Source organism: Phyllostomus discolor, chromosome 1 (genome assembly GCF_004126475.2).
Source record: "Phyllostomus discolor isolate MPI-MPIP mPhyDis1 chromosome 1, mPhyDis1.pri.v3, whole genome shotgun sequence".
In the NCBI taxonomy this organism is placed as follows: Eukaryota; Metazoa; Chordata; class Mammalia; order Chiroptera; family Phyllostomidae; genus Phyllostomus; species Phyllostomus discolor.
Window position 1 is genome coordinate 173457581 of NC_040903.2, and position 19713 is coordinate 173477293.

Here is a 19713-nt window from a genome sequence, read left to right on the forward strand (position 1 = left end):
TCAGTGTTGGTTCAACTGAACTGGCTGCCCCGGCTCCTCCAGCGCACGCACCGCTGGGGCTCCCCTCCAGGCAGTCTTCTCCACAGGCCGAGAGGTTCACGGACAAAGGAGAAAAGTCCCTTCACTCCCACGGGCATTTGCAGCAGGGATGGTACGGGGGCACAAGGCTGCCTCCGTCATGATCCGACTGCACCGAGAGATGGGGTGGGGTGGGGAGCCACATGTTCATACTGACCTGTTGGGGGAGGGGGTGCGGGGAGGAGACTTGGACTGACGCTGGCTTCTCCTGTCATTATTAGTCCACCCCACCCCTTCCCTGTCTGCCGCCTGCACCTGCAGAATCACTGGTAACTGCCCTTCCCAGTGCCAGCGGAGTAATCATGTGCCACGTGCCTCTGCTTCGGAGCGGGGACAGGCGGCCGGCCGCCCTCCCCAAGAACTGACTCTCCATTTTCCCTGGGAACTGTTACTCAGGAAAATAAAACGCACTCAGCCTTGCCTCCCCAACAGTGCAGGGGGATGCACTGGTGAATTCATTAACCGCCTGGTGAATGAAAAATCCAGCAGCAGGTGGGTCTGCCCACAGAGCGGTGCCCCCAGGCCCCCCTCTCTCCAAGTACCAGTGCCAGGGACCAAATACTCAGTACCGATACTCAGGACCATCAGCCCCGCCCTGCCCTTGGCCCCGCTGTTAAAGGTCCAGCTGTGGGAGTGTGGGGAGAAGTCCAGCAGGCCCCCTGGCAGGGCCTCCTTGGGTTCCCCTCCAGCGTGGGTTCTGTTGCCAAAGGGTGATACGGGTTGGACTGGACAGGTGACAGAGGAAGATCACAGTCTTCTCTGATTTCCTCAAAAGACTTGGGGGCATTCCTCAGTTCACCTCGATTTGTCTTTGGAAGCTCTTAGTATAGAAAAGGATCTGTTTATGAAATGTCTAAATGACAAATCCTTACCAGTGACTGGACTGGAACGTAAGGAGGACACTTCCCGCATGGTGAGGGAAACCTCCTGTGGTTCTTACTTGCCAGGTGACCTCAGACAAGCCCTGTCCTGTAAAATGCTGTAAAATACGGGTGGCTGGTGGCTCGCCTCTGAGGACCTCCCAGCATGGAGCATGCATGGCTGCCACCAAGATTCTAACATAACCACTTCCCCTCCCTCTTTCCAGCCTCCCTAACTCAAGTCATCATCGACATCTTACTCCTGTACCACATTTCATTTGGACGTTCACAGGGAAGTTTCCCCTGAGTTGCTCAATCGGGCACTTCCTTTCCATAGGAAACTTGGCTGTGTGAGGTCAAGGTCTGTTGACACGGCCAAAGGACCTTTACTATTTACAGTGGCCTATGCCAAATGAGTACATCACGTCCTGGGACAGGGCAGGTTAGTTCTTGGAGAGACTGCAGATGGGCCATTTGTCCCAATTCTCTCAGGCAGGGCATAGGGACAGCTTGCCATCTTCCATTGACTCCAAGGTGCACATTTCTGGACTTTTCTCCCAATCAATGGCATCATTTCGTAACTGCTGGTCTGAGGTGGAGGCAGGGGTTCATGCTGCTTCTGCCAGCCCTCCGGGGCCGCCCAGCCTCAGACTGCAGTTCCTTTGGGTCACAATCTGAGTTTGCACAGTCTTGAGGTTTTTTTGGGTCACACTGATTGTGCAAACTCAGAAAGCATGAGGACCACGGGCAGAAGCCCCCATTCTCAGGGGAGGATTTTCCATCCCGCCACCTAGTGTCGAGGTGAGGACACGCACACGTTCCCTCACTTCTTCCTCTCGGCACTTTGGCACTTCCCCTGCCTCTGACGGGGCTCCAGCTTGCGTGTGGGGGTCTCCTATTGGACTTCCCATCGTGGGCTTTTTATCTTTCTTATTTTTGATGCATAAAATAATGATGTGTCTTATATTAGATGAAAATATGGTTTCTTATATTTGATGAAAAAAGTTTCTGTTACAAATATTATATATCACATCTGAAATGATCCAACATGTGAATAGAAAAGGAGGTGAGATTCTGAAGAAATGGTTTCATGGGATCAGAATTGCCTGGCTTGTCCTAAACCACTTCCCATCTGAGCTGCTCACTGGCCATTTCCACCCCCACACCCCCACACGTCGGGCCTTGCCTATCTGGGCACCCATCACGGCTCCCCGTGACTCTGGGGATGAAGGCAGAGCTCTTAATATGGTTCTTGCTGGCCCTGCATCCTTTGCAGCCACATCCACACAGTACTCTTATTCTCTCCCCTCCAGTTCACTTGCTTTCTATCTGTGTCATTTCGGGCTCCCATTCCCCTCCCACCCCAGGGCCCAGGCATGACGGCTCTGTAGCAAACAGTTCTTTCTCCCCAGTTTGCCTCGCTGCTCTCGGCTCCAGGGTCCCCACCTCACAGACAACTTCCCTGACTAGTGCAGACCCCCGCTGCAGGCTCCTGCAGTGCCGCATGTGTCTCTTTCACAGCATATGTCCCAGCTGCAGTCCTGCATTTCTCGAATGTTCTTGATTAGTGTTGGAATCCTTCACTGGACTGCAAACCTTGTTAAGGCACACAATATGCCCATTTCCTCCTAACTCTGTATCCCCAGTGCCAAGCCGAGTGCCTGACGGTAGGTGCTCAGAAATTATTTGTGAATGGATGGATGGGTGAGTCTGAGTAAAACCTGCCTCTGAAGCAGACAGTGAACTCCTGGAGCCTGGGGCAGTTAGGAGAAGCAGAAAGGGCACCAGACTTACAAGGAGACCTCCACTTTTGCCACTGTTATGCCATTGGGCAAATCTCATCCTCTCTGCTTCCTCACCTTCCAGTTGGGAATGAAAGTCCCCCTACCTCTCTGACAAGGGTGTTTTGTGAGTCTGTTAAGACACTTTGAAATGATACATCTGCTTCCCCACCCCCAAGCCTCCAGCACAGCCCTGGGCCCATGCTCCAGGAAAAGGGAGATAAGATCCTACAGTCCTCAGGGAGGTGTGCTCAGAGCTTGGGGTCAAGAAGGGACCACTGAACTTTGCGCTTCCCAGTCTCAACGTCCACCCTCTTCAAAATCTCTCACAGAGTTCCTCAGAGCTTTCAGGGCCCAATGACTTAAGCACGTAAGAGAGGAACTTTCTCTTACCAAGTCCCCTTTGGTATTCATTCCCAGCACAAGGTTGAGGCCCTCGGCCAGAGAAGGGAAAGCCAGAGAAGGCTGAGATGCTGCCCCTTTCCTCCTGCTCTGAGGGCAGATGCTCAGACAGACACAGGCCTGACAGGAAGCATGAGCCACGCCCTCCAGGACGTACTTCTCCAGACAATCGGTGAAGGGATGAGGCATTCCACCCAGAAGAGCACGTGAAGGTGCTTATTTTACCTCTGGGATCTGAGCTTCAATATTAAGGTGAATATTTACAGCAAAGCCTCACAGTTTCTTCCCATATCCCTCATTTTACAGTCAGGCATCCTGAGTTTGTTTTGTGTATATCAACTAGCTATGAATGACCCTGAGTAGATCATGTTCCCCCTCTGAGTCAATTTCCTCATCAGTTACATGAAAATAATAGTAACAGCAACAATAATGCCGCCCACCTTCCTGTCTCACAAAGGTCTTTTAAGGATCAAAGACATAAAGATGTAAGTGCCTGGTAAGTGATGTCAATGCAAATGAAAAGTAACATTTTCTCTGTGCATTTTAAATTCCTCCTTCTGAAGCAGGAAAGCACCAAGCTGATGAACTGTTACCCATGGCTAACTCAGTATTACCCAAGATCTGCAGTCTCTAAGGCATATAGGTGGGAAGTGAAGTGTGCACAAATCCATGATCACAAATCAGTTATCAAGCACCTCCCCAGGGCCAGCTGTCCTCCCTCTGGAGAAAGATACATTGAAGGGTATTTATTCTCAATTGTTTTATCAGCTTGGCTGCCCTGATAGCCCTCCTCCCAGAAAACCAGGTGGGTGAGAGGAGGTGCAGAATGAGTAACTCGCTAGCACATCTGTGATTCTGGATTCTGTGAAGGGGGTGGAAGGCTATGCACGCTACAGACATACATCCCTGCAGGATAATTCTAGCTGATGCCCAGCAGGGGGATTGGAAACACGCTTCTGCAAGCCATCCAGGGGGCATTGCTGATGAGACTCCTATGCTCAGAGCTTCAAGCCAGCCAAGACTTCTTTGCTTCCTGACCTGTCACTCGGCTCTGCTAGGGGCTCACTGGTGTCCCAGCAGAACACAGAGCCCAGGCCGTCTGTGCTGCCACTCTCCGGCTGGCAGCTGCCCACCAGTTCCTGGATCCACTGTAGGTCTGCTGAGAGCTCCTGCCTCAGAGCTTCAAACTGCACCTGCAGGTGGTCCAACTTCCTGGCCACGCTCCCGAGGCCGGATGCTGTGGTCTGGATGTCTTCTCTCAGGAGCTTCTTCAGGGACTCCACTTTGCGGAACTCATACCTGAGCTGGGACAGGTCGTGCCGGGCACTCTCGTTCTCCTCTCGGTACCAAGCTTCCTTCTCATTGAAGATGGAGACCAGGGCCTCCACATCGTCCTGGATGGTGTCATGGGCTCCTGCCAGGGCATGGCATCCCTGGTCCACCCAAGCCACGTCCTCTACCACGTGAGCAAAACGCTCAAAGTTGACATAGGTGTTGTTGGGAGGCATGCTCGAGTGGCACTTGAGGGTGTACTCTCTCAGGCGCTTGGTCTTCAGCTGAGTGGGCTCTGTCTTCCGCTGTTCTGGGGCTCTGTCTTCTCCTTTGGACTGATGGGTGTTTAGACAGAAGAGCCAGGGTTAATTTGACACCTGCTCCAAAGGGCAGCTGGAGGTGGAGGCAGAAGGCACACGAGCAGCCTCTTTGGCATTCACTGCATGCGTCAGGCCATGTGGAGGCCCCCGGTAGGATGAGCACCCCTACAGACCGTAAGCGAGGTCAAGAAGTTCAAGGGTGCTGCCTGCATGCTCACTCCAGGGCAGGGTGGTCCATGGCCATTAGAGGGTCTTCACATGCATAGCATTTAGGGGCGCTCGCGCAGACAAGCAGGCTGCAGCAGGACTCTGCGGGCATCCACTCGAGGGCAGGAACATACAAGGCCATGGCTGACAAGGCAGTCGGCTCCCTGTGCTTGGCAACACGCGGCAGGCTGAGCAGGGAGGCAGCATAAGAGACTCACTAGCTCTTAGCCCTGAGCTCAGCCCAAACCTGGGGGGCCCTTGGCCTTCTCCACCCTTCAACAAACAGAGGAACCTGGTCTTTCTAGAGCATGCGAGCCCTCCCCACTTTCCACCTTCCAAATGCCTCTATCCCTTCTCATCTGCACCCTCAGATCACCCTCGCCAGCTCTCTCATCTAACAGTTAAAGTGAGTGGCAAGTCTGGCTAGGTCCCTGGAGTGCACATCTGCTCGGTTAACAAAACTAGTAGGGTCAGAGCCCCCATCTCCAGATTCCCACCCTCCCAAAGGGCTTTTCATGGCACTTTACTGTGACTAGACCGCAAGACCTTCGGGTACACCAGCAGCTGGAAGCGCAATTATAAAGCAGGTTAGGCAGGGAGTCACCTTTGTGCCCCTGCCCTCCCCAGAGGGAACGGACTTGCCCTGAGAGAGCGGCTGTCTCTCTCACCACCAGGCCCCCCTCTCAGCCCCAGTCCCTGAGGGCTTGCGGTGCCCGAGGAAGCCAGGTAGCTGCTTTAAGTGTCATCCTTTGCTCAGAGCTCCAAAAGTCATAAGGAGCCCCGGTGACAAAGCTGAGATTTTTCATTGTCATCGGTCTCTCTCTACAACTGGGGAGCCCTGATCTCTGCTTTGAGAACGACAGTGACATAGCATCTGACAAAGAACACTTTGTAAGATGGCCCCAAGGAAAAAGGGTCACAACTGAGGTTTGTGAGGGTTGTATGTCGTAAGTCACCTAAACCCATGAAATATAAACTTAAACCTATAAACCTACTTGAAAGAGCCCAGAACCTTCGGAGCTCCCAACCAGCTTTCATTAGGCCTATGGGTTAGCATTTCAAGCCAAGGCCGTTCTGGGGGTCCTTTGCATCCGGCCACCCCAGCCAGCCCTGATGACAAAGCAGAGACTTCCTGCTTACTGGAACTCACCACTGTGCTCTTACCGTGATCCAGGGGTGTCTGAGAGCCTCTTGGATTGTGAGCCGTTTCCTGCAATGAGGATGAGAAACTGCGATGAATCAAGAGGACTGAAGCTAAGAGCAAAGGGCTTCACTCTTACTGTTCTCAGACCTGCGTTTGCCATTCTTCGATCACTGCCCTCAAACCAGAATCATGGGGGATGTGGAAATGGACAAGGAGCTGGCTGAATTCTCTGCACCCCAGAGAAAATGGTCCAGGTGGACCCCTCTATAGAGAGACATCACATGATTCTCATCTGTGGTTCCACAGTGGAAGGGCCCAGCGCTGTACCACAGGGCAACCGTAAGGGCAACTCTGAGCTTCCAGCTTTCCATCGTGAAATCTCCGGTCTCTGTTTCTCTGCCTGTCTTCCAGATCTCTTCTCTGCTCTGCCCTTTGATCCTGCCTAGGGCTGCCCTAGATGGAGACGTCCGGCTCCTGTGCTAGAGAGGACCCCACCCTGGCTCTCTCTGAAGTCTGTAGGACCAAGAAGACATGACCTTCTAGAGTCTGTGGACCTTATTCCTGCCCCAACTAGGCCAAGCTCTGGGCACCCGACACCCCAAATTCCCTGCCCATCTCCTGTGACCCCACAGCCTCAGAGCTCACCCTGGTCCTGGAGAAGGGGTGGGATCATCATGTCCTGTTCTCTCACACGTTGGCCTCTCTGAGCTCACCTCCCCAGCTCCCACCTGAACTGGCTCAAAAACTGCTAGCTTCCTTTTCAAACCTAGTTCCAGGTGCCCTTGGGACAGACTGCACAAGGTAAAGAGCCCTAGAGAAACCTAGACTGACTTCCACACCCACACACGGACACACGCACATCATACACACACACTTATTTTCATTTCAGCAGGGAAAAAGAGCAGGAAGATTCGAGCAAACAAGATGAATGCCAGTCCGCACTTCTCTGCACCTGTCCAGATTAGACCCCAATGGTGCAGATGACAGTCCGTGACACAGTGGGGACACAGTAACATGTCTTGGGGAAAGGCAACAGGAGCAGGTCAGTACCTGAGAAGCCCATGCCTTCCTCTGCGCTCTTACCGGGTCTCTTTAACCAGGAGCTTCCGAATGAAGTCCTTGGCCAGCTCGCTGGTCTGGCTGAAGAATTCCTCATCAAAGTCGTAACTCACTGCTGTGATATTTGCCAGCGTTTCCTGCTTCGTGTCTCCCAGAAAAGGGGATGCTCCACTCAGGCTGAGCACACGGAGAGAGAGTAGGTGATTATAGGGGAGTAGATGGAAGCGGGGAGGATGGTCTCAGGGGACCCTGACTGAGTCCAACCCAATAACCTGTATGGAGCTCCTACTGAGCACTAGACAAAAAGAAACTATGTCTTCCAGAGACTCGAAAGAGGAGGGGAGAGAAACAGAGCAGAACCAAGCAGAATGTAACAGAAGGCCAGACAAGGGACTGTGGGAACACAAGGTGGAGGGGAGGCCCTGGGCAGGCTTCAGGGAGAGTTGGCATTTGCATCAGTGTGTCTTGAAGAATGAGGAGGTTGTCAGCAGTCAGAGGAGGAGATGAGAGGTCTCCTGGGCTGAGGGGGCAATGTGAGCAAAGCCTGACAGGTGTGGAAGTAGATGGGCCATGAGGGACCAGAAGCGGGTGTGAGGTTCCCCCACAGGGTTTGTCAAGGAGGTGTCACTCAAATAGTAATTCCCAAATCTACTGTCAGTTGCCTATGGGAAGCATCTACCTAGATGTGGCATTGTCCCAGAAGTCACTGTGCCCAAACTTGAGCGCCCTGCCTTGATTAATGATGTCCCTTCACAAATGTATCCAAGCTGGACACATAGGGGGCCGCTCTGACTTTTCCTTCCATTTCCTCACCTCATCTATCCCCACCCACACCGCCATTTCTTAGCACAGTGCATTGGAAAATATTTGATATTTCAGTCCTTGTGTTGGAATCCTAGCTCTGTGACTGTGACCTGGGTGAGCCTAGGTAAGTTACTCAACCTCCCTGAGCTGCAGTTTCCTCATCTGTAAAATGAAGCAAATTAAAGTCTCTGCCTCCTGTGATTGTTGTGAAGAGTCAATACATATAAAATGCTCCATGCAATCCTGGTCCATGCTAAAGCTCCAGAATTGACTGATGGCCATTATTATTGTCATTGCTAGAACACGAAGACCCTTCCATGACTCCCCATTCTCTACAGGGTCGCATCTAAACTCCTGAGCATGGACGGCATCAGAAGTTGGTTGGTCCCTACCACATTCTCAGTATGTTTCACCACACTCAGCATGCTAACTATTCCCTTCCTTAGCAGGACAGCCCTTCTGTCCCTTTATACCTGGAGAATTAACCTCCTTCTGTATAGTCTAGTTCAAATCAATCAGTCAATCAATCAGTCAGTCAATCTCTTTCTTGCTGCCCCATTAAACCTTCCAAAGCCCCAGCAGCCATTGCCTCTCCCATCCATGTCTCACTGAGGCATGGTTCTACCTCTACCATGACCTTGGTCCCACAGGGTGAGGGTTAGCTCTCTGGTGCTGTCCTTCACCCCACCCCAACACACGGAGCTCCAGATAAGCAGGGCAGACTCTCCATCACGTAAGTATCCCAAGTGCCTGGCACAGTGCCCTTGCAGCAGGCACTCAAGAAACTGTATGGAATTCAAATTAGCTGTGAGACGACTATGCGCCCTATACACACTGGAATTCTTTAACATTTCCATGGGAACCAGAGTTCTGCAGACATCAACGTTTCAAGGGCCAGCGTCTGAATATCCTGGCTTTGATATGAAACTTTAGAGCAATGCATCGGATCCTCAGTCTTTGCATCAAATTTTTCTGGGGCTTTTAAAATATATTGGTGCCCAGATCTCACCCCTAGTGATTCTAATTTAATAGATCTCAGGTGGAGCCTGTACCGTGGTTGGTATTCAAAGGTCTAATGTGCAGCCAGGGTTTAGACCCTCTGCTGCAGCTCAAGGAGGTCCCCCACATCGGACAGAGCTCCAGGCCAAGTACTTCTGGAAGAGTCAGAAAACTGGTTTGTAGGGCAATGAGAGAATGATCTCCTCAGCTGTTGAGTCTGGCTGTGGGCTGACTCTTACCCAATGTGCCACAGAAATAGCATTTCCCAAGTGTGCTGTGAGGGGAAACCGGTTGGGCAGCACTGATGGAAGGAACACTACTAGTTAGTCATGTACTGTGGGTCAGAGCAGTGCTAAGAAATTTGCCCATGTCAGCTCACAAGGAGGGGGACCCCCCAAAACTGGAATTAACTTCTTGAGGGTGGGTGCCTTGTAGTACAGGCTTCCCCCGCTAGGTGAGTGTTCTAGGAACACGTCTGTATCAGTGTATCAGCTGGTATTGTTGTGAGAGGCTGCATTTGGCTTCAGTTAATTTTTTAGACCATTTCATGATGCATGATTTATGAGTGTTCCTGCCCATGCGGCACTAGGCATTCAGCAGTTTTTGAACCAAAAACAGCATGGCCCTGTGCCCCATCCTCCCTATAGACCTGATCTTGCCCAAGCAACTTTTTTTTTTAATTTCTTTGGATAAAAAAAGTCCTCAAATGAAAATGTTTTGCCGATGTGAAAGAGGTGAAACAAAAATGGCAGAAGCACTAAAAAGGATCAAAATCGACAAGTTCAAAAACTGTTCTGAGCAGTGGGAAAAAGTCTTGATAGGTGTACTGCATCAAATGGAGAGTACTTTGAAGGTGACTGAAGTTTAAACATGTAACACTAAATATACAATTTTTTAGAAATAAATTCCAGTTTTGGGGGTTCCCCCCTCATATTTGACCTTCACAACACATCCCTGGAGGGAAGTTTGTGATTCCTACTTTTATGATCAAAATACAGACCCGGAAAGAGGTTAAGAATCTGCCCGAGGCCACAAAGATGGAAAGTGTCAGATCTACTACACAGAGCTGTGCAGGAAATCTCTGCTTAAGCAACTTAATACTTCAGGGGCAGGAAAGAGAGACTGTGGGGAGAAAGGAGTGGACGGGGGAATGTGAGCTCTGGGAAAGGAGGGGGAAGGGGAGAGAACAAGGCAGGGTCAGGGAGTGCACAGCAGCCTGAGAGCTGTCCCAAGGCCTCTGAGTGAAAGCTAACCTCCTCAGAGCACTTGGTTTGGGTGAAGCTGAGAGGCGGGTCCCTGGCCGTGGGGGGGGGGGGGTGGCGGGATGCAGGCAGAGGCTGCTCTCCCAGGATCCGGCCCAACCTCAGCCCCAGGGTAGGGTCAGTGTGTGAAATGGAGCTAAGAGGGCTTAGCCTCGGGTTTGCTGTGTGGCTCGAAGACACCTGGTTCTTGGTGCGTGCTCAGGAAATGCCAGCCAGTCTGGGAGGAGTGAGAAGGGCTCATCTCTCACTCCTCCCAGTCCCCCAGGTCTAAGCTGGGTGGGAGATGCAGAATCAGGGATACTCACAGGATGTAGGTGATGACACCTATGCTCCTGCAAAATAAAGAACAGGCAAGTTAGGGCCTCCTGGCCCTGATCCCAGACCAGCAAGGGAATCCCGCATGGTTCTCAGGAGGAGTGGTCACTCGGCCATTCATGGAAGCCTCTGAAGGGCCCCACAGCCCTCTCCATCCCGTTCTTCAGCAGCACCCCCGGACGCACTTAGAGTCATCGAGCTCTGGACATTGAGCCTGAGGATGTAAGCTCAAGATCAGACTCCTGCCCTTGCAGGCTGTGATTGGGGCATGTCCCCTATCACCTCTGAGCCTCTTTCTCCTCATACCGTGAGGACAATAATAACCACCCCCAGGACCGCTGGAAGGACTTTAGAAAACAATTCATCACGTTGCTCAGCCAACTACAAAACACTGTTCAAATGAAACAGCTCCTGTCTGCACAGAGACTCAGTCCTGCGGTATCCCCAGGCCCACCACAGGGCCTAGAACTTGAGGCTCTCAGTGATCATTTAATTGACTGACTGAAAGGGCTATTGTTACATTATCTTGATCATGGCTGTGCGGGCCTCAGAGGTGCTCCTGTGCCTCCACCCTTAGCTCTCCTCTTGCTTTCTGCCCCTTCTGTGTTCTAACTGGCCTCAGGTCCAAGCCTAGCTGCCTCCGGCTGCCCAGGCCTCAAACCCTGCACACCTAGAACAGCCAGAGTCTCTGAAAGGTGAGTATGGAGAAAGGGGTATTTGCTTTCTTTTCTTTTTTTTTTAAGATTTTATTTATTTTATTTTTAGACAGAGGGGAAGGGAGGGAGAGAGAAAAGGAGGAAAACATCAATGTGTGGTTGCCTCTCACATGCCCCCATACTGGGGACCTGGCTCACTATCCTGGCATGTACCCTGACTAGGAATGGAACCGGCGACCCTGTGGTTCACAGGTCAGTGCTCAATCCACTGAGCCACACCAGCCAGGGCAGGGGTATTCATTTTCAAGAGGGACCAGCCAGAGCCAGGGTCTGAGGTCCTCTGCCCTTGGAAGGGTCCCTGTACTCCCTGGGTGGCCTGCACAACTCACCACATATCAGCCTCCAGGCCCAGGGGCTCATAGTTCACAATTTCTGGAGCTGAAAAAAGCCACATTGAAGAGTTAGTAGGAGTATGAAAATGGAAGCGATGGCTGGGGGGAATTTTAGGGAGTTTGAGGCCAAATGTCTCCATCCTGGATCCCCACTTAAAAAAAAATCAGAACAAGGGAAGGAGAAAATATCACTCTAAAAATTTTGAGGAAGTCAGTTGCCTGTTATATTGGTAGAAACCTTTTACAAAGAGGCCTTGACAGTGAGAAAAAGGGAAAGCACATAGGAATGTCTGGGAAAGGAAGAGGAAGAGGAGGGTGGAGAGAGGAAGATGCAAGAAGGGAAAATGTGGCCTAGTGACAAGGCCTACTTTAGAACGCTCTGGTGGGGAACAATCCAGTCGGCACTGGAAGGTGACGGAGAAGGTGGCAGAGAGGACTCTACGTCACTCTGAGTCTGGTCTGAAAGAGGGTGCCTCCCCCCTGACGGGCAGGAGGACATTCTGGGGTCTGGATGATGAACTTGAGGTGCCTGAGGGGCATCAGGGGAAGGTGTCCAGGAAGAAGCTGGGGTTGGGGAGGAGCCAGAGTCCTCACGTTTGGAGTCCCCATCGAGGTAGAGCCAGGAGCTGTGCAAACGATGTGGTGACCAGGAGAGGGTGCGAGTCTGGGGAAGGAAGGCCCCACTGAGGAGAGAGGGAAACCGAGTGCAGCCTGGAGATCAAGCTGCCAGGCCCTGGGAAGTGAGTGTTGAATTTCACACTCACTGCAGTGACCAGAGAATGCCCTGAGTGTGGGAAGTGGAGATACGAGTGCAGACAACTCTTTTGAAAAGCTTGGCTGTGAAATGGAGGAGAAAGAGAGGGCAGAGTCTAGAGAAGGGAGGAGGACTGAGCCTGCTTCACCACCAATGTAATAAGGGGGCAGCGGGCCAGGCTAAATGTGTTGGTCTAACACAATATCAAAGCCACTGCATCCACAGGGTGTGCCCACCATCCCACCTCCCCCCACCCCAACCTCCCTCTGCTTCCAGACACAGGGCACCATCCTCAGGGCTTTGCTGATTTTTTAGCTTCATAAAAATGATGTCACACTGCATGCAACCTACTGTCACTTGATGTTTTTTCCCTCATTCAACATTCTGCTTCTAGTGTTAACTGAACATCCATCCAGATCTTTCGTTTTCACTGCTAGCTAATAGTCCATTGTGTGAACATACATACATCATCTTCTACTTCTTCTCTTCTCAGGGACCATCAGGACCATTTCCACTTCTTTTATTACTGGGACGCCATTTCTATGAACATTTTTGTACATGTCTCCTGGCACACACATGCAAGGCTTTATGTAGGAGAGTGATATTCAAAGTGTGGTCCACAGACAAATAGTCTGCTAATTGTCACTGGTCCAGACAAGACAGGCACAGAATTTGGGAGTAAGCATTTAGGGACAAATAGAGAAATACAACATTCGAACTGTGATCATTTTTCTAGGAATTTATTTTTCTAGAAATTTATTGTTCTTGTATCTTACTGAAGACGCAGTCCAGTACAGTTGAAGAATTTTTGTTTAAGTTTTTTGCCGTAGAGAGTTTGAGAACACAACTCACTTTCTAGTGCTTATCTGCTCGATGTACTCATATACATATTTCTGCCCTCTATGTGCTTTTTCATTTGTCCATTTTTTCTGTTTTTCTTCTTTCTTTTTCTTTTTTTTTTTAGTATTCTTATCATTTCCCCCCCAACTTATATTTTTGTAATAGCTGCGCTGAAGATTTTCCATGTCTGCCTAACAAATTCTAACACGAGCCGACACTCCAAACCTCCTCTAACGATACAGGGCCCTGACTTCAAGCATTCTGGTCTATCTAACGTTATTTTCTTCAGTTTTTAGTTCTGTTTTTCTATTCTCACAATTGAAACTCCATCATTATTTTAAACAGGAAGTGTTTATATGTGCCTAATGTTTATGGATTTCTTTGTTCCTCTTTCTTCTTACATTGAGACGTCTCTCAGAGGCCCTTTTCCTTAACTTATAACTACACCTTTTAGACATTTCATTTTAAAAGTTCTGTTGATGTTTATTTGCTTTGTTTTTGTTGTTCTTTTTCTTTTGTTTTTGTTTTTATTTTTTGCTTTGTTTTACCTGAGTCTTTTACCCTCATTCTTGAAATGCAGTTTTCCTGGGTATACAATTATGGTTTGTTAGTTTGTTTTCCTCAGCTTTTTGAAGATAATATTCTATTGAATGTTGGCTTTCATTGTTGTTTTGAGAAGCGTGCTATCAATCTAATTCCTGTTTGTTTGTTTGTTTGTTTGTTTTGTAGGTGATCTATCTTTTCTCTCTGGCTGCTTTTAAAATCTTCTCTTTGTCTTTGGTACCCTAGAGTTTAACTATAATGTGGGTAGGTATGGAATTGTTTTTCTGTTTGATATACATTGTCCTTTCAGTATCTAATGTTCTTACATCAGTTCTGAAAATTCTTAGCCAGCCTTTTCACATGTCGCCTCTCTAGTGTTTCCATTCTTTCCCCTGAGACTCCAAATAGATCTGTGTTAGGCTGTCTTTTTTTATCCTCATTCGCTTACCCACTCATATTTCTATGTCTGTCACTCGAGCTAATTTTTTCCAGCTCAGTGTTCCAATTCTTCAACACTCTCCTCAGCAGTATGTAATCTGCTATTTAGCTCATTTATTGAGTTTTAAATTTCTACGAGTATATACTGAATTTCTTAAAGTTCTATCTGGTTCCTTTTTGACACTCTCTTGTTGCTTGCTCATTCTTGTGATTCTGTCACTTATTTCCATATACATTTCATTTACTTTATAGTCAACATCTGACCATTTCAGTATCTTATGTCTGTGATCATCTAAATCTTGGTAGTCTCTAACTGAAATGCCAATATGCGGACTTGCCTTTAGGAGAGGTCTTCTACTGAACTTTCTTGCTGCTCACAGCTCCAGCTCTATGTTTATTTCATTGGCTTTTGGGGATGGGACAGATGATACTGAAGGAATTACTACCCTTACTCATTTCCTGTACGTCCAGAATAGCTTTAAAAAGAGTATTTTTTAAGAACCCAGTTTTTTAGTGGGTGGGCTTTTGGAAGACCAGGTGCACCACCCTCCTAGAAGCTGATAGTACATTTTTAACCCTGGGTGTCAGGCTGAAATTTCAAAGAAATGGTGGGAGTAAGGAAAATGGTTATGACCTGTTTCTCAGCAGTCTTGGGCAAAGAAAGTCATTGTAGTTTGGGCAGGGGCTTAGAGAAGCCACTCCATATATCTGCAGGGGACAAAGGAAACTAGTTTTGGGCTGGAGCTGGCTCATATTGGCTCACAAGAGTCAACTGTGTGCATCTCTTCCCAACTCTGAATTCAGGGATAACAGACTGGTAGCCCGAAACTGAGAAATACTATAAACTGAGGTTTTGTTCTGAGACCCAATTGTTAGACATTTACCACCATACCACCGGGCAAAACATTCCACAGTCTGGCCCTACTCGCTAACATCCTGCTCATACAACCAGTCTGCGTGACCTCCAGGCTCCGCCCAAAGCGAACAGTGCATCATCCCCGGTAAACGCACTAGTTCTGGCCCTCTGCCCCTCCTATGGGTGACCCAACCTGGGAGGTGCTCCTGCTCTACCCTGGCTCCCTCCCCGCCCCTCCTCACATACTTCCCACACACACAACACTGATTCAAGGTGATAACTTATCCCATTGACCTCGCTAGAATGGATATCTTGTTTGAACAGTCTTTGAGGGCTGTCTATATTACTCTCTTTATAATTACTCACATCCTGTCTTGTGGCCCATCATTGCTCTGAATTTCTAACTGAACCATGTATTGTTATTGAACAGTTGGTATGACTTAAATAAATAAACATACACATTTTTACTAGACACATGAATGGTGGGCAGCAACTGCTGTCTGAAAAAGTTCAATGATAGATGTCTTCTGCCCCAGGTTCAAGGTGCTCTGCCTCGTGTGGCCTCGTGTGTCACTCTGAGTGTGGCCCTTTGCCATCACTGAGTCTATCTCTAGTTCCTCGCCTAATATCTTTCATACCGAGGGTGAAGAATAACCATTGGGTGACCTTAAGGAAAACCCTCCAGCCCTCCAGTTCCACAGTCGTTAAACTAGACCAGATGAACTGCAAAGGGCCTCCCCGCACTCTTATTCGGTGGCTTGATGTGTTGTTTCCACAAACCATAAGCTCCCTGGGGCAGGGTCTCCTCGGAGAGACAATCCAGTGTAAGGGAAACAGCGCAGCCTCTGGTGTTGGCTGTATCTGAGTTTGAATCTCAGCTCCACCACCTAGTGGTCGTTTTGCCCTGAATGAAGCTCTTGATAGAGGAAATAATTAAAGGTGTTTCCTTAGTTTGAAGACTAAACTGGGATACCGTTTGTAGAGCACAAGGCATAGATAGCACTTGGCACACAGCAAGGGCCCCTGCCAGTGGGTCCTCTGCAGCGTCATTCCTGCAGAGTGGTGGCAGAGCTGGCATGTGTGGCCCAAAAATCCGTCAGAGTGAATGATCTGACACATTCTGTCTTCCTTTTCGTTTAGACTGTGCCCTCCCGCCATTTGCAGGACCACTCCAACTCCCAAAACAGACAGACAGTGGTTCTCAATTCTCATTCCTTTCCCCTTTGCAAGGCCGTTTCTTTGTGAAACCCCAGCCTGCAGCCCAAGCACGACGAAGGGGTTTCTGGGGCCAAGGCCAAGGGAGAGAGAAGGAGAGAAAGAGAGAGCCACCAGCGCCCTGCTGCAGGTGGGCCTCCCGGGCGTAAAGAAAGGACAGGCATACAAGAGAGGTGAGTGGGAGGATCTGGCATCTGGCAGATAATTTCCTTTCTTCTTTCCAGGAAATCGAAAGCTACTCCAAAAAAAGTTGAATTTACAGGAATGTAAAAGGGTGAGGTAATTTTAAGTGTTCATAACAAACTCATCTAAGAGCAGGAGGTGGGACCAGCTCTGGAAGGTTTCACTCTGCAAAGGCTGCTAGCCCTACCTGGTCTTCCCAAGGCCCAGCAGGCCCTCAAAGCCAGCCCTGGCCCCACCCTACCCTAATGCCCGGCAACACACTTCCTTCCCCACACCTCACGTTTCCAGGGGATCTCCAAGGCATCATCTCTCAGCTCTGAGGCCACAGCCCCAGACGCAGGGCTTGTTACTGGGATTTCTTTACCTTTTGATCCCAGATTCTAAGCTGGGGGAGAAATAGGCCTAACACTCACCAACAAATTCTGGTGTGCCAAAAATGTTCTTAAATTCAACTCCATCTTCTATTTCATGAGCCAGGCCAAAGTCAATCAGCTTGATGTGTGGAATGGGAATATTCTTGTCTAACAACATAATGTTTTCTGGCTGGAGAACAAACACAGAAAGGAAGAAAAGATGGTAATTAAAGCCCTGTATTGTGTTTTTGCTTTGGGGCTGGGGTGGGGTTTGCCGTTCCTTTTTTAGAGACTGAAACAACACGGACTCTCTCTTGTTTGCCCATCCTCAGTCTTCTGCTGTGAACTCAAAACCAGGACAGCACCCAGGGCCAGGCCTGCGTTCCACCGAACCTGTTGCTCCTGCTGCTCACAGAAGAGCTGGAAACCGGCTTCAATCCCCTTTCTGTCCCTGAATGGCAGATGCCTTCAATGTAGTGCCTCTGTTTCCTCCTCTGCAGAAAGGCACCAGAGATACCTGCCTTTCCTATAAACAAAACCACTGCCTCTGCGGATGCGATGCAGGTGGGGGTATCACGGCCAAGCCTCGGTTTACACGTGGCTTCCTCTTCCTGACCACCTCCTGCCCCTGGCCAGCCAGCTTCCTGTTGACAGGACTCTTCTTCTTTAGACTATCCGGGTAGCTCGTGCTTCTCTGTGCGTTTCACTAATTTTGGCCCTCAGTAGGGCACAGGAAGAAATGCACCTGATTTCCAGGGAAAATACCAGCAGTCCGAGCTATTTCCAGCAAACTTCCAAATCTGACACAGAACCATGTGGGTGTGTGGTGGTCGGGGAACAGCCCTCCCCTGTCCTCACACAGTCTGGGCGCCCAGTGGGGCTCTGACAGGATCCTCAGCCTTCTCTTCTCACTCCCACCCAACTGCCCCGAGCACCCAGTGGGCAAGCAGGTCCCTCTGTTTCACCCTCTTCCTTCCCACTCCCCACTACCACTCTCCGAGGCTCCACTGAAAGTGGGATGTCCTGAAAACATACATCCACCCAAAAACTTGTACCCAAATGTCATGGCAGCATATTCACTAGCCCCAAAGTGGACACAACACAAATGTCTATCACTTGATGAGCGGATAAACAAAATGTGGTATATCCATACAATGGAATGCTATTCGGTCATAAAAAGGAATGAAGGCAAAGATAAAAACAAAAAGGGAGGCAGTGGCAATGACAAGGGTAGTGACAGTGGTGCAAGTCCAGCAGCATGGGGATTGGTGGCAGCAAGCACACGTGTGTGACTCCCGAGGCCTCAGCAACAGCCCTGCCTGGCACAGGGCAGTTAGCCTGGGGCTTGGGTGTGCAAGGCAGTGAGGAAGTGTCTTTTGCCGGCCCACCTTCTGTCACTATTGCTGGGGCCGCAGGGCTGCACCACTGGAGCCAGGAGGCGCCTCCATGCACCTCAATTCCCCCACCCCTGGTGGCAGCTCCCCCTCCCTGTTGGCATGCACACCATGACAAAAGAAAGATAAGAAGACCTTCAACCAGAACCTGGCTGAGGGGAAGCTCTTCATCTACAACTGGACCACTGGAGAATTCACTGGGTTCTTGTCCTCACCTCAGTACTCATGCACTGGGCCATTTGGGCCATGTGCACCCACCTTTGGGTTCTGCCCTGCCCTGACTGGAGGGACACAGAGACCAGGGGCTTGCTGCCATCAGCGCTTCCTGCTTCCCTCCCTGGCCACCAAGGTATCTCAAGGCTGGCCAGGGATTTGGACCCCATAGCTGAGGTTCCTTCTGGTTTCAGAAAGATTCCTTCTTGCTATCCCAACCTCCACTAATAGCCTAATAATACCCAGGAGGCAACGCAGGGAATGATGTTCACCCAACTTCTGCCAAGGCAAGCAGTGCACTAGTGTGCTCCGTCATCCTTGTGGCCACCCTGATGGTAGGCACTGTTCTCCACCCCATTTCACAGATGAGAAAACAGAGGCTCAGAGAGCTAAAGCATTTGCCCAGGATCCAACAACTCATAATAGTAGAGTCAGGATGGACTTTCCAGGCAGTCCGGGCCCCCTCTCTTTACTACATCACCCACTTTGGTCAAATATCTTCATTGGTCCCACTAACCATCGGAGAAAGCCCAAATGTCCTCCTGTCTGATATTTGAGGCATCCCAGGCTCTGCACTGGCTGCCCTGTGCTGCCTTCCCAGCCTCATAGCCCATCACTTGCCTGCACCTGCCCCTGTCCCCTCCGAGTGCTCCTACCACACCCAGAACAACGCCTCAATTCCCTCCTTCACACCGGCTCTTCCCCTTGCCTGGAATGCCTTGCCTACGCACCTTCACATTTTCAGAGCCTATCCCTGCATCCCTGCCTCCTTTTACTCCCTTCCTTTTCAATGAAATGTTCCCTGACCTTGCACTCTAACCCCTTCAGTGCTGACCAGAGAGTGGTTCTGGTTGCAGGCTCTCTCTCATATTGTGATGCTACTCTCCTGGATGATGGCCTCCCTGAGAAAATTCACATCAGTGTCAAGGGTTCTGGCATCCCCTATGGTATCTTGCATCCTACATGTTTCATTAAAACTTACTGATGTGAATTGAAAGAATTGGGGGCCAATGGTCTAGAAACACCCGAGGGCACCCGTCCCCACAGAACTGCTATAGGGCTGGGTGATGAGGGAAAGGGTCTCAGGGAGGGGCCCCCAGGCTAGTAGCTCCCCCCCAAAGTTGGGGGGATCGGTGCCCCCCCAGGGTTTAGTCTAAGTTTCTTTGCTTCCCCCTCCTCAAATAGGGTGGGTGGTAGAAAAGCGCCCAGGCCTGGGTATTGAGAAACTCCTCTTTCAGCTCTACCACCCGAGGCTGTGTGAGGCTGTGTGAGGCTGTGTGAGGCTGTGTGAGCTTGAGAGCAGGTGACTTCCTGCCTCTGGGCCTCAGCCCCCAACTCTAAGATAGACAGCAGATGACGTCCAAAGCCTTTTT

General features: G+C 50.1%; 1 protein-coding gene across 5 annotated transcripts in view; it reads right to left on the reverse strand.

Moving 5' to 3' along the window:
- DAPK2 (death associated protein kinase 2) overlaps nucleotides 1–19713 on the reverse strand; it is a 107661-nt gene that overhangs the window by 8975 nt on the left and 78973 nt on the right. For 4 of the 5 annotated variants that reach the window (XM_036034521.1, XM_036034526.1, XM_036034523.1 and 1 more), the window contains 6 exons: nucleotides 16794–16923; nucleotides 11549–11597; nucleotides 10494–10520; nucleotides 7148–7300; nucleotides 6085–6130; nucleotides 2318–4728 (listed from right to left, as the gene is read on the reverse strand). In XM_036034521.1, coding sequence (XP_035890414.1) covers nucleotides 4120–4728; nucleotides 6085–6130; nucleotides 7148–7300; nucleotides 10494–10520; nucleotides 11549–11597; nucleotides 16794–16923 — 1014 coding nt within the window. In that variant the 3' untranslated portion in view covers nucleotides 2318–4119. Of the gene's footprint in view, nucleotides 1–2317; nucleotides 4729–6084; nucleotides 6131–7147; nucleotides 7301–10493; nucleotides 10521–11548; nucleotides 11598–16793; nucleotides 16924–19713 lie in introns of those variants that run through there. The other variant, XM_028508181.2, reaches the window with a different exon arrangement.